Source organism: Hipposideros armiger, unplaced genomic scaffold (assembly GCF_001890085.2).
Source record: "Hipposideros armiger isolate ML-2016 unplaced genomic scaffold, ASM189008v1 scaffold_426, whole genome shotgun sequence".
Classification (NCBI taxonomy): Eukaryota; Metazoa; Chordata; class Mammalia; order Chiroptera; family Hipposideridae; genus Hipposideros; species Hipposideros armiger.
Window position 1 is genome coordinate 1,491,380 of NW_017731776.1, and position 16,917 is coordinate 1,508,296.

A 16,917-nucleotide genomic window follows, 5' to 3' on the forward strand; every position below is an offset into this window, starting at 1 on the left:
ACATACTCCATTAGTCCTGGGCACGATTTATTTTTTGCATAGGCATAAATTAGAATTGAGATAAAAAATTAAGAACCCAATAGTGCAGCATTTGTGACAGAAGAGCACAAAATGAAACCTGGTTGGGGGCAGAGGCTGTGCAAGGGGCCAGTGCTGGAGGAGCCCAGGATGGCCTGGGGCCTCACCTTCATTCCAGCATCGTGCGGGAGCCACTCAGAGCGTGCCCTGTTTCCAAGGGCACCTGCCTGCATGGTAGCCCCTCTTGGCAGCCGGGTTACAAGAAATTGAAATCACCCAATGCCCCACAGAACGGGGCTAAGAATCAAGCCCTTAGCTTTTCAGTTAAAAAACAGACCTTGAAAAATATTTACATAATACTCAGGACCTGCTGGGTCAAAAAGCCCCCACCTCAGGCCCCCTTCCTACCCCACCCCCCATAGAAAAAAGCCAGAAAGGAAACAGCATTGAGCAAGAGCTGAAAGGAGCCCCAAAGGGGCAGCTGAGGCCCCTTACATCAGGGACTGATTGTGATGAAGGTAGGGCAGGGCCCACAGTGCAGACAGACCTCCCATCATGACATCCTGAATATCACTCATCACTGGGCCACCAGGAGAACCCAGGGAGTCCCCTGCTCCCACCCTTTTAGCGGGCCCTGGATGCTTATGGCCTCAAGGGATAGGTCTGGGCTTCCTGTGCCCTGGGAGAATGTGGCAGGCTTGCTCTGGGGCACAGGCATGCCCCAATCCCAGCATCAAGAGAAAAAGCAACTACTGTCCCCAGAACGGGATCCTACGGGGTTGGCCCCTGGGCCCCTCAGAGGCTTACAAGAGCCAGCCCCTCTAGGGAACAAGACGCCCCAAAGCCCACCTTGGCCCAGGACAAAGACAGTACAGAATCCCTTCAAGGACCTTAAGGGCCAGGCTCCCCTAGGCTGATGGCACTGGCTTCCTGCCTGCTGCCCAGTCCCAACCTGTGCGGTGAGCACCCTCCCCAGAGGGCCTCACCTCCCTGCCTCAGGCCCTAGCTTGGCCCACCCATGGCTTTGGCACATGTATCATTCACACACCTCCCAACAGAGCTTCCTAGGTGCCAACCCCTCCGCCATGGGCAAGGGGGCAGTCAGGCTTCACTGCTGCTGGAAGGTTCGCTCGTGCCCTCCTCCTGCCTCATCCAGCATGATATGCTACATATATACACCCTCCCAGGAGGCGGAAGTAGATGCCGGTGCCGGGCACGAAGAGAACGGAGAATTAAAACACTGGAGCCCACTAGGAAAGCCCTGCACATTCTCTCATCGCCACGGGGCCAGGGGTTCTTGCTCCTGGGAGTAAGTGCGCTGATCAAGCGTGGGGGGGAGTGGCAGGGGTGCTGCTCTCCCACTCCCAGAGAAGGGGGCACGCGCTGAGGGGCTGGCCGCCCAGCTGGCTGGCAGCAGCACAGAGAAGGCCTAGTGGGCAGGCTCCCCGTGCACCCGGAAGCGGTAGATGCAGGTGTACTCCGGGTGGCCCCAGTTGGTCAGGACCCGCAGCTCCACCACCTGGTATGAGGCCATCTTAGGGTCCTGGATAGAGAAGATGTTAAAAGAGGGTCAGCAGGCAGGAGGGGAGATGCCACCCCTAAGGCCAGTGCCCCTCATCCTGGCCCCCTGCAGAGAGCTGGACCTCAAAGCTCCTGTTTTCAGACCCTGGAGGAGAGTCTAGCCAGTGGGCCAAGGAGCCCCCAGGGCTTCAGAGGTCCTACAGGGGCCACCCACCCAGGGCCACGTAAAAACGGCCTTGAAGCTGAGTGCCAGCGCAGTTCATCCCAAACCGAAGAGTTCACAGAAGCTCTTGATTATTACAGTCAATGGACTATACTGCCTTCGTGGAGGGCTTGAAAAGAATTCCTTTACTCTGAATGAAGCAGAATTTCTTTTCTTTCTCAAGTTCCCGTCAGGCCCCCGTCCTCTATGCTCAAAAAGCCCCAATGTTTGAGCCAGCTTTTGGAGCAAATCTCACCTCCTTTGGTGGCCCAGTCACAGTGCTGCCCTGTTCTTCCTGTCTCCCTCCAGCCTCTGTCCTGCACCCTCTCCCACAAGCTCAGTCTACACACCCCCGAGAAATCCCACCCACTCCCATCGCTGTTATTACCTTAGAGCTCCCAGTCCCCGTGACGGCTCCACGACTGTCCCACAGGCGCCTCAAACTTAGTGGCCAAACCCGCCCGTCTCTGCATTAGCCTCGCCTTCAGCTCCCCTCACTCCCGTCCCCCCTCCCCCTTCCCTCTTCCCATCCAACCTGACATTCAGGGCGCTCCCACTGGATCCTGTTGCCTTTTCACCCTCACGCCAAACACCCTCTCTGGATCTCAGTTCTGGCTCACTTCCCTGCAACAACCACTTCCTGACCGGTCCCCTGTCCCCAGGCTTGTCCCCCTTAGGCGCACCATTTATACACAGTCACAGTGATCTTACCACAATGCATATCGTACTGTCACTTCTCTGCCTTAAACACAGCAATGTCCACCCGCTACCCTCATCCCAGCCCTGAGGGCTGAAATTCTTTGGCGTGGTTAGCCAGGCCTTCCTCTCCAGCCTCTTCCTGCCACTGTCCCTTCACCTCTCACATCCGTCACCTCCTCACCCCTGGTGGGGCTCGCAGGCTACCTGCATCAGATCCACCTGGGCTGCTTGTTAGAAGACAGGTTCCTGGGTCCCAGCAGCCCTAAGGAAATCAACCTCCCAGGGTAGAGACTGGGACTCTGCTTTTCTGACAAGGGAAAGGCCTGGATGGCAGGCCCACTCAAGTTGGCCACGCGGCACTGCCTGAGCCCTGGCTGGGCCACCTGCAGGCAGACACCTGCCCTTCCCAGACAGCCTTCCCCAGCGCCCCCCGTCTGGAAGGGGCCGCTCCCCTGTACTGACACCTATTTAGGCCACTGGGACAGCTGTCTCTGTCCCACACGTTGAGCTGTGTGAGGCAGGGGCTGCGGCTTTCTGCTCTGACCCCCCAGTGCCTGGTACAGGGCGACTGCTCAGAAACTGCTGAATGAAGGGGAAAGTGTGTGCCACCCCTGCCAGCACAACAGAATCCTCTACCTGAAAGTAAAAGGTCTGAATGGGCTCCCCGTCCTGGTCGTAGGTGAACTGGCCAAGAAGCGTCCCCTCCTGCTGCAGGTTTTCATCAAACCCCTGAAAAGAGCGAAGGAAAGCGGGAAGACTCGGCTCTTAGACGTGCACCCGGGCACCCGCAGAGGAGCGTATTCCCTCCCTGTCCCCACACTGGTCCCCTCCTACCCTGGGAATGGCAGGGGGCCTGAGCACTGGACACAGGGCTGCTGTGGGGGTCAGTGACAAGTCACTTAGCTCCTTGGGCCTCAGTTTCTTCCTCCATAGCCTGAGAACTGGGACTGAAGTGCCATTTCCCACCCTGGCGCCATGTCTTCCAAATCTGCTCCCTTCCCCCAGCCAAAGAATGACCGGCTTCATCCTCAGTGGAGACCCCCAGGGTCCTCCTGCAGCCCTTTGGCCCCACACAGCTGGGATACTTACAAAGACGGCGAAGTCCTTGGGGGCACTGGAGATGGTGCTGTTGGGCGACAAGGACTTGGGCACATGCTCTAAGGTGACAGCAGTGGGGCGGATGCGGGCAGAGAGGCGGACCACAGCAAAGCCCTGCGGCCCCTGGAAGGCCCAGCAGTTGCCTGGATGCACATCTGGCTGAAGGGCAAGAAAGTCAGGTCAGCGCAGGGCTGGTGGCGAAGGGCCCTCCCCGAGTGCAGCTCTGGCTGACCCGGGATGGGACCGTCACCCAGCTGCTTAGGCGACTGTGCTCAGGGCCCCGCTGTTGCTCTTGCTGGGCACTTACCTGGATGATGACTCGAGGCGACTGGGAGTGGTACCACAGGGGGATGCCAAACAGGCTGAGGAGGGCCGTCTTGGTCTCGTAGGTCTCGGAACATCGGGTACTGATAACACTGGCCCCTGAGACAGGAAAGAGGCCATGTGGGCGCCTGCAGCCTGGACATCAGCAGGGGAGGGAGGCCCAACAACCAGCTCAGCTCAGCAGCCAAGAGGACCCCAGGCTTAAAAGGCCGAGGCAGCCCAAGGAGGGACCACTACTGCCATGTCATCTGAGGACAGGGCAGATGCCCCCGTCCCCAGAGCAGCTATAACATCAGCCTTGCCCTGGCCAAGGGTGCTGCTCGGTACATCCCAACTTCCAGCTGTTGGCAGGCTTTGTGGTGAGTTCTAGGGCAAGTGGCTTCTGCCAATAAGCCCTGCTTACCTAGCCCCCTGCTGCCCGGCAGATGCACGTACCTCCTGATTCCAGCGCGTAGTCCACCATCCCGATGCGGTCTTCACTGTAGCGCTTCAGGGCCTGGCTTACAACGCGGTGCACGTCCTAAAACACAGGCACCCAGAGCAGTTGCGTCAGGAAGCAGACTGGTCCAGGGACCCAGACTGACCCCTCCTCTGCTTGCAGCACGCTGGTGTCCAGGCACACATGCCACCTACCCACCCTCCCATACCAGCCGCAAAGCAAACATCGGAGCCTCCTGCGTGTCACCTGGATCCTAGCACATAGCAGGGAGCTAGCAGTGTGGGACTGTGTGGGTCTATAACTCCCAGGGACGGGGAGGTGATGTATGTGTGTGTAGAAATCGGGGGCCCGGGAGCACAGTTTCTCACCTCCTCTGTCACCCCAACCACGCCTGCCTTCTGCAGTGTCCGCCCCAGGCTGGCCGCGGCCTCCTTCGCCGACTTGCCCTGCATCTCGGCCACGTGCGCGAGGATCTTGCTCTCCAGCTCCTGCAGCTGAGCTTGCATCTCCTCTCGCTGAAGGAGCCCAGTGCGGGTCCCCCCGCCTCGGAGAAGGAACTGACTGACCCAGGCAGGGAACTGAGACTCCACCTAGGGACCAAAAACAGGTCTCGCTCAGGGAGGCTGGCAGGGACAGTGGGACCTGCCATAGCAGAGCCCCGGCCAGAACAGGGCAGTAGTCTGGCAGAGTAAAAGGGTAGGGAAGCAGTGCAGGCCTGCAAGGGCAGGGCCAGCATGCGCCTGCTTGGGCCATGTGAGGAACACCATGAACAACCCTCCACGTTATTGAGAGCAAAACAGGAAGTGCTCCCGTCAAAGGAAGCCAACATCTGTGCCAAGTGCAGGGCCGGGGGCTTGCGGGACTAAAAGGCTGCCAAGGCAAGAGGCTCTCTGCCCTAGGACAGATGGTCCCAGAGGACAGGGTGTCCAGCAGGAGATTTGGACGGTCCCAACTCACGTCATCCCGCACGGCCTGGAGCTGCTGGGGCAGCAGGCCCACTTGGTCCGCCATGGAGTCCTGCTTCAGAGTCAGCGCTGCCAGCTCCTGCCGCAGGCCTGCCAGCTGACCCTCCAGCCGCCCCAGCTCCTTCATGGAGCTCTCCCGGAACGACTCCTGGGTCATCCTACTCCCAAAGAGAGAAGCGTGAGCCTGGGATCTCCGGGGAGGGGTAGGGCCATGCTGAGGGAAGCAAGCGGGCCCCTGCTGACTCCTGATGTAATGTGCACCCACCAGCTACAGGTGAACGCGAGGCCTACTCTTAGAGCTCCTGGCTGTGACACAGCCCCGGGGTTTGCTGTCCCAGGGAGCGAATTCTTATCCTCCTCCCTCTCTAGGCCCAGACGCATCATTCGGGCTGCCTCAGCCGCTCACACCCTCCACAAGTGCGCCGTCTAGGGCATGGGAGGGGCCTGCGCGAGGTTGCACAGGAAAGATGTGTGTGTGCATGAAGCCACGAATCCCAGCTCTCTTGCAGAGCCCCCATCCCCCATCTCCACTGCGTCTTGAGGACAGGCTCTAAGCACATGGTCCCGAGGCAGGCTTCAGCCATCCGCTCTCTACTTGGGACACAATCAGAACCCTGCTCTGGGGCTCTGCTCCCCAGTCCTGCCTGGGTGGGGGAAGGGCAGGCCTAGGCCACATGGCAGGACCCATTACCTGTGCCACTCAGACTTCAGCTGCTGGAGTCGAGCCTCAGACTCCTGTCAGCAGGAAGAAGGGACAAACACAAGCATGGTCAGACTCAGAGCAGTCGGCCTCCCGGAGCAGGATCTGTCACTGTCCCCTTTGGGGTTTTTGCTTAACCACATCCATGCCCCAGGGTCTCCCAACTGCTCCAGTAAATGTCAAACTCGTCTCCTGGTCAAGGTCCTTATGAGAGTTTCACCCTGTAGCTGACGCACTTAGGCATTCGCTCATTCATTCAGCATGTTATACCCAACACAACAGGCCACTTAGAGGTGGCCCTTCCTGTCCTCAGGCACGCTCCCTGTGCTTCTTCCCTGCAGAGCATTCCAGTCCAAGTGGGATCAATTCAAGCCGTAGTCAGGGGACCACACACACACACACACACGCATGCACACACGCACAGGCACGTGCCCCACTCTATGTCAGGAGGCCAAGGAGCCCCTCAGCCCAGCAACAAAGGCTGAATTGGGTCAGGGCCCAGGTGCCTCCAGCCCACCGACCTGGGAGGCCTGGACAATCTTCTTGAAGAGGTCTTCTGAGTCTTGTTGATGTTCTGCTCTCAGGGTGACCAGTTCCTCCTGTCAGTTATGAGAGAGGGTGAGGATTTTACCGAGTCGCACGCTGAGGACCACCTACCACCAGTAAGTAGTGTGACTAAAGTTCAAACCAGGCTCATTGGGTAGCAACCTTTAGCTCCCAGCCTTTCTGCTACAGAGCTTCCTGGGAGTGAGTGTGCAAGCCTCCCGTGACCCTAACTGTACACCTACATGGTGTCAGGCGCCATGCCAGAATGTGCTCACAACCAGGGCAGAGGCGGTGGGTAGACAGGATAGTCTCCATTTTAAAGAGAAGGAAACTAAGGCTTCGAGAAGGTAACTGCCAAGTGGCAGAGAGTTGTCTCCCTCATGTCAGGGTCTCGTCCCCTCCCCCATGCCCACGGTGTCATCCACACTCCACCCTCAGCTCCCGCCTGTAGACCACAGCTCCTCCCCTACCTGGATCTGGGCAGCGGTGTCCCTGCGGAAGCCCTCCTTCAGGGCAGCCTCGCGGCGGCTCACCAGCCCCTCCAGGAGCACCAGGGTGTCGTCATGGCTCAGGCTGCCCCCGCCTCCCTCGCCAGCGGCCCCTTGCCGCAGCTCCAAGCGTTCCAGCCGCATGGCTTCCTTCTGCCAATTGGAGGAAAACTCGGCAGCAAGAGCTTCCAGGCGCCGCTCCAGAGAGTGTACCCGGGACAGAATGCGCTGCTCAGCCTGGCAGGGTAGGGAGGGAAAAGGCACAGAGGTGAGGGGCCTACGACAGCAGTGCTTCCTGAAGAGAAAGGGAAGAGAACCCCAGACAGCCCAAATGTGAACACACGCTGGGCCTGAGGCTCTCAGGACAGTCTCTCTGCCCTGCAAGTGGGCGAATCCATCAGCAGGTAAATGGGTGCGGAGCACAAGCACAGGGTACTGGGACACACGGGGCTGGAGGGGTCTGATCCCCAAAAGGGAGTGCACGTGGGCCGGGTGAGGGGGGACACAGAGCTCTCCTAGAAAAGGATCCGAATGGAGGGACAGTCCAAAAAGAGGACGGGAAGAAGGCACAGGAAAGCCACAGGGGGCTGGTGGCCTGCAGGGCTGAGCCCACCCACCCCTTTCCTCTCCAAGGAGTGTGGGAGAACATGGGACTAAGCTAAGAGGTTCAGCTGCTGGCTTTCAACAGCTTCTACTTCTCCCGTCAATAACTACAGCTAAAAGACAAAATAATTTCAAAAAGCTTTCTTGTTCCACTTTAATTGGATGCCCCACAGAGAAGACAGAGTACAAGTCATTTTGACTTGTGGGTGGCATTTGATAGCGTGCCATGAATTTTGAGAACGTTGTTGGCTTAACAACAAAAATCTTTGCCAAGAGAAATCCTAAAACACAGTCTGTTAAAGGGCAGGGGACTACTGGGTACAGAGGTTGCTTCTGAGTTTTCAAGTCCCGTTTTTAAAATGGGCAGTATATTTGCATGACTCAAAAAGCAAACAAACAGTAAAAGTCACACTCCTAACATTTGCCTCCACCCACCCTGTGCCCTCACCACCACCCCATCCCAAACCCGACAGCTACTTTTATTAGTGTCTTTATGCAAATGTAAGCAAATACAAAGATACATTCACTCTTCTCTTTTCCAGAAAAGGTGGTCCTGAAATTGAATTGTATTTAATGCCTTTACTAAAGATTAAAATAGGAAAAGTTATAAATGCCAGAAAGTGTCATTATTTTACGAAATAAACATGGTCAGGAAAGTAATACCAACAAAAATAAATGGTTAAAAATGTGACACCCGCCTGCCCCCCAAAAAAAAGTGATACCAAACTAAATTCAGCAAGATACAAGCAAAATTAAATAACTATCATCAGGGGGTAAAGAGTTTTAAATTTTCATTGTGGAAGTCAGGCCCTGCACACACCCATTCTGGTTTTGTGCAACTCTCACCGCCCCACCCCCCACTGGACTGCAGCCTCCTTGAGGGCACAGCCTGGACCTGTTTCATCTTCAGCCTCTGGAAGATTGCAAAAATGGCCACTGTCCTTCCCTGCACCCTGCGGGTGCTCCCATCGAGAGGTGGAGTCTTTTTCTCCTTCTTAACCTGGACTGGCTTCTGGGCTTTGCTTAGGCCAGTAGAATGTGGCAGACAGGACAGGGTGCTAGTTCCGACTGTAGGCCTCAGAAGGCCTGGCCTGATTCTGCTGCCTTGGAACCTTGCTCGGCTGCTGTGAGAACAAGACCGGGCTAGCCTGCTGGATGATGGAAGCACAGGTGGAGTACAGCCCGCCCACTGATCACTAGTCAGCTGCAGGCACACAGGGAGCCTGGCCACAACCAGCCCAGAAGCGCCAGCCACAGGAGCCACAGACTCATAAGCTAATCAAATGCTTGTACTTTTAAGGCACTGATTTTAGGGGTGGTTTACCTGTGCTCATAGGTAACTGACCAGGATATTACCTTATTCATAGACAGTGCTCAGTAAATATTTGTGAAACCGGATTAAAAGGAACAAAGCAGACAAGACAATGTGTCTGATTCCTTTTCCTTCTGTTTTCTATGCTTCTGAGGATGGCAACTAACTTTGGGACAGTTCTGAGTCATGTTTAAGCAAACTGCCCCCCCCCCACTCCCCAATGCGTACTCCAAACAGTGGCAATGAGGCAGTGTCCCAGCTAGGACAGCTCTGTGTACAGGTATGACAGCAGGAAAGACAGCCACAAACACAGGCTGAGGGGGAGCCTGGGAATGAAGATACTCACCTGGAAATGTGGGGACGCGTCTCTGGACTCCCACACTCCATGCTGCTGGCCACTGCCCTTCGCGGCCCACCAGGAAACCACAGCGGGGTGGAATGTCTGCAGCCCATAGGGGTAGAAATACCAAGCACCTGTATGCAGGGGAAAGGGTGGTTATGCAGGCCGGGGGCCGTGAACAGAAGGTGCACAGAGTGAGGACAGCAGCCTGATCAACGCCAGACATCAGTAGCCTGTCTCATTCATCTGAGCGGAGCTGTGCTCCTGCTGGCAGGCGGGGTGAGGAAGGGAGGTCCCCATCCTTCTCTGAGGCAGCAACTTCCACCTGACAGTCCCAGAGCGTAGGCATTCTCACATCCCCACAGGAATCCTCATCTTTCTGTAGGTGGCAAAACTTGGAGAACAGCTAAATAAGCTGGGGACGGTCCAGGGCTAGAACCCAGAGGCCCTGGTGGTGGTTCTCAGCCCAGACTATGTATCAGAACCCCCAGGGAGCTTATCTGAGCCCCGTCCAGAGAGTGAGCTCATTGGTCTGGCAGCACCCTCTGTAGCTGAGTTTTAAAAGCTTCCCAGGTGACTCGAATGGGCTGCCGTGGCTGAGAATCACTGGGACAGAATACACGCGCTGGAGAGGCTGCCTGTGGCCCCACAACAGCACAAGGCTTCAGCCACACGGACGCTGGCGCTTGCTTAGGGGCCTTCTGTTTGTGGTGTGTTTACTCCTGAGCTTTGTGGGGTGAGGGCACCTGAACAAGCCATAGGCCAAAGGATCCCCATCCAGCAAGATAGCACACTTGTAACTCCTGGTCACCACAAGCAAATGCTGCAGGAGGCAGCACACGACCATCAGCTTGTAAGTTAGACCCTCTGGACACGTGCTCACTTCCTGCACGGCCTGAGCGGGTCACTCCGCCCGACCCCTGCCTTTCAGACTCCCCATACACATCTCCTTGTGAGGCCATCAGGACATCAGCTGTACCAACTCCAAAAGGAAAGGGTGAAGCTCAAACTACACTGAGGTAACTCATGGGAATGTGTGCTTCCAAACAATTATAAAGGGTCATTATTATTTGAAGGGCGATGCCCAGTTTCTACTGGATATGAGCAAGCTGTTCTTGTAACAGGAAACAAAAAAGAAATCAACGCTCAGAAAAATGGTACTTTGGTATTAGTAAAGGAAATACAAGTTGAATAGATGCCAAACCTCAAAAACCAACTCTAAAAAAAATAAACGAAGCATGGTCCTTAATTATAAATTGGTACAATCATTAAAATTGAGCCTGGGGAGGCAATTCACATGGAATTGTGAAATTCATATGAAACTGACAAATGAAAAGTTGATACAAATGTATATATAAACATAACGATGACGACTATTAATAAATTTGGAAGTCCCATAATAGAGATTGGGACAATATACAGCATCTTGGAAATGACAGGCATCTTAGTGTAAAAAGGTGTACTTTCTTCTCTTTACTACTTTATTGTTTTGATCTTAAAGATAGCTAAAGCTTGGACTTCATCTTATAATAATAATTCACTCACCCAGACTACGTCCTGATTTGGAATGGAGGAAAAATGACTGCTAAGAATAAGGGCGTCCGAGTCCCTGCTTTTTACCCTAATACTCCTGTACTAGGTGGGGCATGTTCCGGCCCAGGTGACTCGGAGGATGCTCGCAACATGCCAGGCAGTCCAGTGAGGCTACCCAAACTGAGGACAAGGTCAGTGGGTCTGGGCACTTCGCTATTCACTCACTGGACACGCTGAGAACACAGCAGCTTCGGTGAGCAGAGGACCCAGGCGAGCCAGACGGGAATGGCCCAGGGCCCAGGGCTCAGGAGGGGTGCCCAGGCTCAGTTCCACCCCACTCGTCCTGCCTCCTTCCCTGACTTGAAAACCATCCCTCTAGTTTTCAGTTCTGCTCAGCACCGGCCTCCACCCACACTCGGCCCTGCCCCTTTGGCTCGCCAGCCCCATTTCCAGCCCCATTTCCGAGGCTCCTGTCCTCCCCCTCCCCCACGACAGGGCGTCAGCTCACCGTAGGTCAGGCCAGTCAGGAGCAGCAGCAGTAAGAGGAACCACAGGAAGGTCTTCAGGGATGAGAAGCGCCTGGGCCACGGGAGGGGAGAGCAGGGAATGAGGAGTTGTCAAGAGGGCTCCAGGCCCTCTAGGTTCCCCCTAGGGGGTCCCTTGGGATTTTTTCTGAGTGCTCAACTGGAGTTGAAGGGGACACCCTTGAGTGTCTCATCTTTCCAGGGCCAGATTGGATGCTTTAGAGCTTTACCTACAGGTCTGGGTGTAATGGGGACAAAAGTGACTCTAAATTGTACTGATGTTATTAAAAATAAGTAGTGGGGTCTTTGAAAAAATTAAAATTTTCATATATTGAACACCTCTAAGCAAGCAAATATGGAAAAAAATATAGAACTCCTTAAACAAGCAACATCTGCTTTTAGAAAAATGAAGAACCTTTTCTTTGGTAACACGAATCCATCCTGGCCCATCTTCTCAGCATAGCTGGCCGCCCACTCCAGCCAGGGTTACGGCCAGAAGGACCCTGACTTCCTGGCTCAGTTTTCTTTCCTCTGCCAAGGAGCCAGTTCCCAAATCCTGGCTCTGCTGGGTCAGGGATTTGGGGAATAAACCCCCGGCATCCTCAGGCAGCGCCTGCACACTGGGGTGTAGGTTGTCATGGGGCCAAGAGGGAAGCTGGATGTCCTGGGAAACACCACTGGTTGGCTAGAGCCTGAGGCCTGACCAGTAGGGGAGGCCGGCCTGTCTGAGGCCTTCGGCCTGGGCTTTCTGATTCATTGTCCAGGCAGGGGTTTCGCTCACCTGGTTAAAACGAAGACGTCGAGGAGAGAGGCAGCTGTCGTCAGGCGATACCAAGTGGTGCCGACCCACCAGTACAAGAGTCCGAAAAGCCGGCCTGCAAGAGGGACCAGCAGGCCTAAGTGTCACCTGAGCCGGAAGCCTGGTTTCAGAGCACTGCGCTCTCTCCACCTGCCCCTATGAGCACTGACCTGCCAATGCACCTGTCCTGTCCTACGGCTACCCAGCTCCTCTAACCTCACCCGCCCGCTCTGCCAACGCCCTCTGTCCTGCTCCACAGCTGCTCCAGCCCTTCCAAGTGAGGATGTCCCCACAGCTCTTACTAGAACATGATTATTCTAGAGCAAGCTTTCCCCAATGGTCCTACAGTCTCCTGTATGGGCTGGATGCCCAAATGCAGAGAGACAGGTGAGAAGTGATTGCTTTAGAGAATGGAAACAATTGTGCACAGAATAGCCAGCACCCACCTGGAAAAGTGACCACTGTCCAGAAAAAAGAGCCTGCCCGGGAGACAGTGTTCCTCAGCCGTGAACCTGAACTCCACTGGTCCGTCTCTGAGTATCCTGCAGTGACAGAGAGGAGACCCGCTCAGTCTGGCCTCACTTTGAAGAGCCCTGAGCCTAGAAAGTGCCTTTTACTTGTCTTCTCCTTAGACTGTGGGCTGAGACCACGTATCATTGTCCATGACATTCCCAGAGCGTCACACAGGCCTGGTGCCTAGTAGGTCAGTAACTGTCTGCTGAAGGAACAAAATGATAGTTTTCTGACATTTTACTTCCCTTAAGCTCCTTGCCTGCAACCCTCTCCTCACAGGCAATCCATCAACCCGTTCAGAACAGAACCGAGGGATCAGGCACCTCCTCTGTGTGAAGCCCACATTAAAATGCTTGCTGGAAAGAAGCCTAAGAATGGAGTGGACCGCAGGCCTAGTGGGGCCAGGGCAGTCACGGTTCAGTGTGTTAAGGGCCACCCCAACCAGGGTTTAGGATGCCAGGGTGGCACAGGAGGGATGCCCAGCCGGTCTACGGAGGCACCCGCCAGACACTGTGCTCTCTCAAGCTGGCAGGGGTGCCTTCCCCAGGCTTCCCATCACCTCTCTGGCAGTCCCGAAATTGCTAGAGCATCTCCATGAGGATGGGGGGAGAGCGCTGCCTACCTGCGTAGTCATCCTCAGAAGAGTAGCCCGAAGAAGACCCGAGGAAGTCCTCGGACAGCTTGGTCTCTGCTAGGCCGTTGATTTTGCTGCTCTCGGTGCCACCTGTGCCTCTCCTCCTCCTCACCCGGAGGTCATCACCTGAGGAGGGAGGAATGCAGGGTTCTCCTGGGGCACAGAGATGCTCGGAGGAGGGTATTCTGAAGGGCCTCATGGGGACACCCTGAGGAGTATCTCGGATGGAAAGATGAAATCTGCCCTTGGTCTCTCCCCAGCTCTCCAGGTCCCAAGGATGGTGAGCTGGGCCCTGCCCCTCAGTCTCCTGGGCTTGGAGCAGCTACGTGGCTACTTTATCATCTAAAGGGTCCTGGAAGTTCGGACACCTGGCTGCTCTTCCAAGGGTATCTGAAGATGGGGAGCCCCTCCTCTGGCCCAGCAGTGGTTAGGAAATCTGGGGGGGGGGTGAAGGGGGGGATGGCATTTGGGACCTTAAGTTTCCAGAGGAAGCAAAGTCCCAGGAGAAAGGTTCCGGACACTTACTCCAGTAGGAGTCACTGTGTAGCTGGTCATTAAGGATGGAGTTCCTGGCAAGGGAGATGGCCCGGGGGCTACCAAAGTAGGACTCCTTGACCACGGACTCCTCGTAGTAGGAGGTGTGTGTGTCCGAGGAGGGGTCCCGCTGTGGCGTTGGGGAGAGGCGCTTCGTGCTGCTGGATTTCTTCTTCAGGGTCCTGTGGGTAGTCAGCCAGGAGTGAAGAGGGGGAACAGGCAGGTGAGCCCAGCCTGGAACAGGAAGCCAGCAGTTCTGCCCGCCTGTCGTGAGTGGGTTGGCCTTGTTGCTAGGCAACTGACAGCTCCTGACTACTGACTGCAGAGCCTGGTGGAGCCCAGCCCAGCCGACACAGACAGATACCTTCTCTGCTCCCATTATCTCCAAATCTCAGCAGCAGTTAGGTGAGATGTTAGTAGGTGATAGAGCCAGGATTTAAATCTATGTCTCCAACTTCAAAGTCAAAGTTTTTTCTCATGCTTCTTAATGGATTAGTAATTTCCACAACCCACTGAAAACCCAGACAGACCCGACCTGGCCTCCCAGAGCTAGCCAACTCTATGGGGGCTTATGTCTGCAAGGTGGGCAGGATGAGGCGAACGCCCACCTTACTGATTTCCCAGTGCCCCTGGGATCCACTCCTCCCCTCAGCTGCTTGGCTGGCCCAGCTGAAGCACTACAGATGGTGAGACACACGGGTGTGGGTCTGGGGAGGGTGACTAGATAGGCACGCCCAGCCATAGCAGAAGAGGTTCCTAACAGCCTAGCTTGCAGTGTCAGGGGTTTCCGGCTTCTTCTTAAAGCTGCCTCTCCCCACTTCCTGTTCTTTGAACACTAGGGCAGCAGCCAGGCATACAACAGGGGAAGAAGCAGCAGCACTGGGTCCTGGCCGCCTCATGGGTGTGAATGTCCCCCTTGACTGGACAAGGGCATCTGCTGTCCGCCCACAAAGGTCACAACAGGAAGAAGCTGCGCAGTGACCTACCAGAGCCCTCTGCCCTGCGGGTCGCCGTGACCCACAGGGATGGTGGCAATCCCCTACCTGAGAGGACTGTCTTTAAACAGGGTGCTCTGGCTCCCCGTCACTGAGCTCCCGCCACTGCTGCTGCTGCCGTCGTCATCACCCTGGGAGTAGCGCGTGAGGCGCTGGCTTCGCCGAGACATAATGAGGCGGGATGGGGAACCTTCCCCTAAAGAGAGTCTTGGGAGAGAAAGGAGGACGCGTGAGGCTTGGGGCTGTTGGCAGCTTCTCCCTGGGGGAGGAGAGGTGAGGCACTGCCTCCCAGTGTACAGATCATATCCTCTGCATTCAGCCAAAACAGCCTGAGATGTGGGCACCACCCACTGTGCTGGAGACCACACCCTGCCCCAGACTCACTTAGTGCCCAGGTAGCCTCTTTCATGGTGCTTTCCACGAGGTTTTATAAATTTCAGTTTATCTGACACTGAGCTCCGTGAGAGCCAGAATCGGACCTTCCACAACCTTTGACATGTGGCACATGACAGGCACCCAAGATATGCTAAATGAATGCCTTTGATCACTGCTGCCCTGCACAGGCCCGCCAGCCCAGCTAGCCACTGCGCTGCCCTCTCCCTAGAGCTGTGTCCACTCTCATTCTAGCTGTTTTCCTGACGGAATGCGCTTTCCTTTCCTCGTAGCTCTACTCGTTGATCAGGGCCCCAAACTATGACTCCAGAAAACTTTTCCCTGGTGCACGCCTCCTGCACTCTAACAGAGGGTGTATGCTTTTTCCCTGGGCTGGTTACTTTGTGGCAACATCAGTACATCTTGATAATGACAGTGACCGGAGATGATAAAACACTTTGTTAAATGCCTCCGAGGTACCTGGCTCCTTATACACCCATTTCTGATCCTTGCGAGCAAGGGAGACATCATTCCTCCACTAGTACAAGGGGAGGAGCCTGGGACACTGAGATGACCGTGCCCACAGCCACTGCGCCTGTAAGTGACAGAGCCAGGGTTTGGGCTCACATCTGACAGGTGACAGGGCCTGCGTCTTGCCACTCCACCATGAAGTTCTCAAGTTGTTTCAGGAATGTATCGTATGTCCCCAAATAGAGTCTTTCATCAACTCAAATATGCTCAGAACAGACTGTAGACAGAGTTGTTACACAACAAATATGTTAACAAGCTAACAAGTCAGGGAGGTGGAGCAGCAGTGTGGGATTACAGGGGCAGGAAATCAAGGCTCTGGAATTGATACCGAGGACTCCAAAGAGACCCAAGTGAAAGACCTGGCAAAAGGTGGCATTCTGCCCCCAGAGGAGGATTGATAAGCTCTAGAAACCCAAATTCAAAACCTCAGATTACCAGTGTGCGATGTCAAGGTGGTGCCTCTGCCCGCCCATTCTTATACTTAGTCGTTCTTATACTTAGATCCACTCAAGAGTCCCTAATCTGTGACTTGCTATCACTTCTAATATTCCTGGATGATACTGAAATGACTAGTTCTCGGGGTTGTGTGGTAGGCACAGACTCTAACACTTCCCCACTCAGACTATGGAAACCTGAAGGTCTGGTTAGTCCAGCTGGAGAATTCTTGTAAGTCCTCTTCTGAAAAACAAGCAGCCTCATGCCTGAGTCTTATTAGTATCGTCTCAGGTAGGCTGTCCACCTGACATCCCTCTCTGGTCTTAGTCTGTGTTGCTAAAAGGACAGATTGGTAGTAGCCAAAGCAGGAAGTTGGCCTGGGTTCTTTTCTATATTCCACTCCTTATAAGGCAATTCCACCCTCACTACTGCCCTCCCCACCTAAAAGCTCCAGAAGCCCGCACAGGCCCCTCCTCCTAACCCCTGCCTGCAGAAGTGAAGGCTTTCACCCTGGGGCAGAAACAAAGCAATGTGTTTACATAATACTGGAGGCTGGGGCTGGCAAGAATATATAAATATTCAGACCAGGGGTGGGGGGTGGAGGCCGGGGGACTGGAAACTGTCAGCACCTCCACCCTCCCAGAGGTGCCTCTTAATCTTTCCTGTGGCATCCTGGTATCAAAAAACAGTTCGCGGGCTGGCCGAGTGTCTCAGTTGGTTAAGAGCTGGCTTGGGACGCCAGAGGGCCCCAGTTCGGATCCCACATATGAGGGCCAGTGACACTGCCCTCTA

The 16,917-nt window shown here is 55.2% G+C and overlaps 1 protein-coding gene across 3 annotated transcripts in view; it reads right to left on the reverse strand.

The window, feature by feature from the left end:
• Positions 1-14: 14 nt before the first annotated feature.
• Positions 15-16,917, reverse strand: part of SUN2 (Sad1 and UNC84 domain containing 2) — a 19,055-nt gene continuing 2,152 nt past the window's right edge. For all 3 annotated transcript variants that reach the window (XM_019664586.1, XM_019664588.1, XM_019664587.1), the window contains exons 2-18: positions 14,836-14,994; positions 13,784-13,974; positions 13,247-13,384; positions 12,558-12,653; positions 12,094-12,187; positions 11,297-11,367; positions 9,262-9,389; positions 6,983-7,237; positions 6,488-6,565; positions 5,958-6,001; positions 5,259-5,424; positions 4,670-4,891; positions 4,298-4,382; positions 3,846-3,961; positions 3,530-3,697; positions 3,077-3,169; positions 15-1,561 (exon numbers count right to left, since the gene is read on the reverse strand). In XM_019664586.1, the coding sequence (XP_019520131.1) occupies positions 1,448-1,561; positions 3,077-3,169; positions 3,530-3,697; positions 3,846-3,961; positions 4,298-4,382; positions 4,670-4,891; positions 5,259-5,424; positions 5,958-6,001; positions 6,488-6,565; positions 6,983-7,237; positions 9,262-9,389; positions 11,297-11,367; positions 12,094-12,187; positions 12,558-12,653; positions 13,247-13,384; positions 13,784-13,974; positions 14,836-14,957 (2,181 nt within the window). In that variant the 5' untranslated portion in view covers positions 14,958-14,994 and the 3' untranslated portion in view covers positions 15-1,447. The remainder of the gene's footprint in view (positions 1,562-3,076; positions 3,170-3,529; positions 3,698-3,845; positions 3,962-4,297; positions 4,383-4,669; positions 4,892-5,258; positions 5,425-5,957; positions 6,002-6,487; positions 6,566-6,982; positions 7,238-9,261; positions 9,390-11,296; positions 11,368-12,093; positions 12,188-12,557; positions 12,654-13,246; positions 13,385-13,783; positions 13,975-14,835; positions 14,995-16,917) is intronic.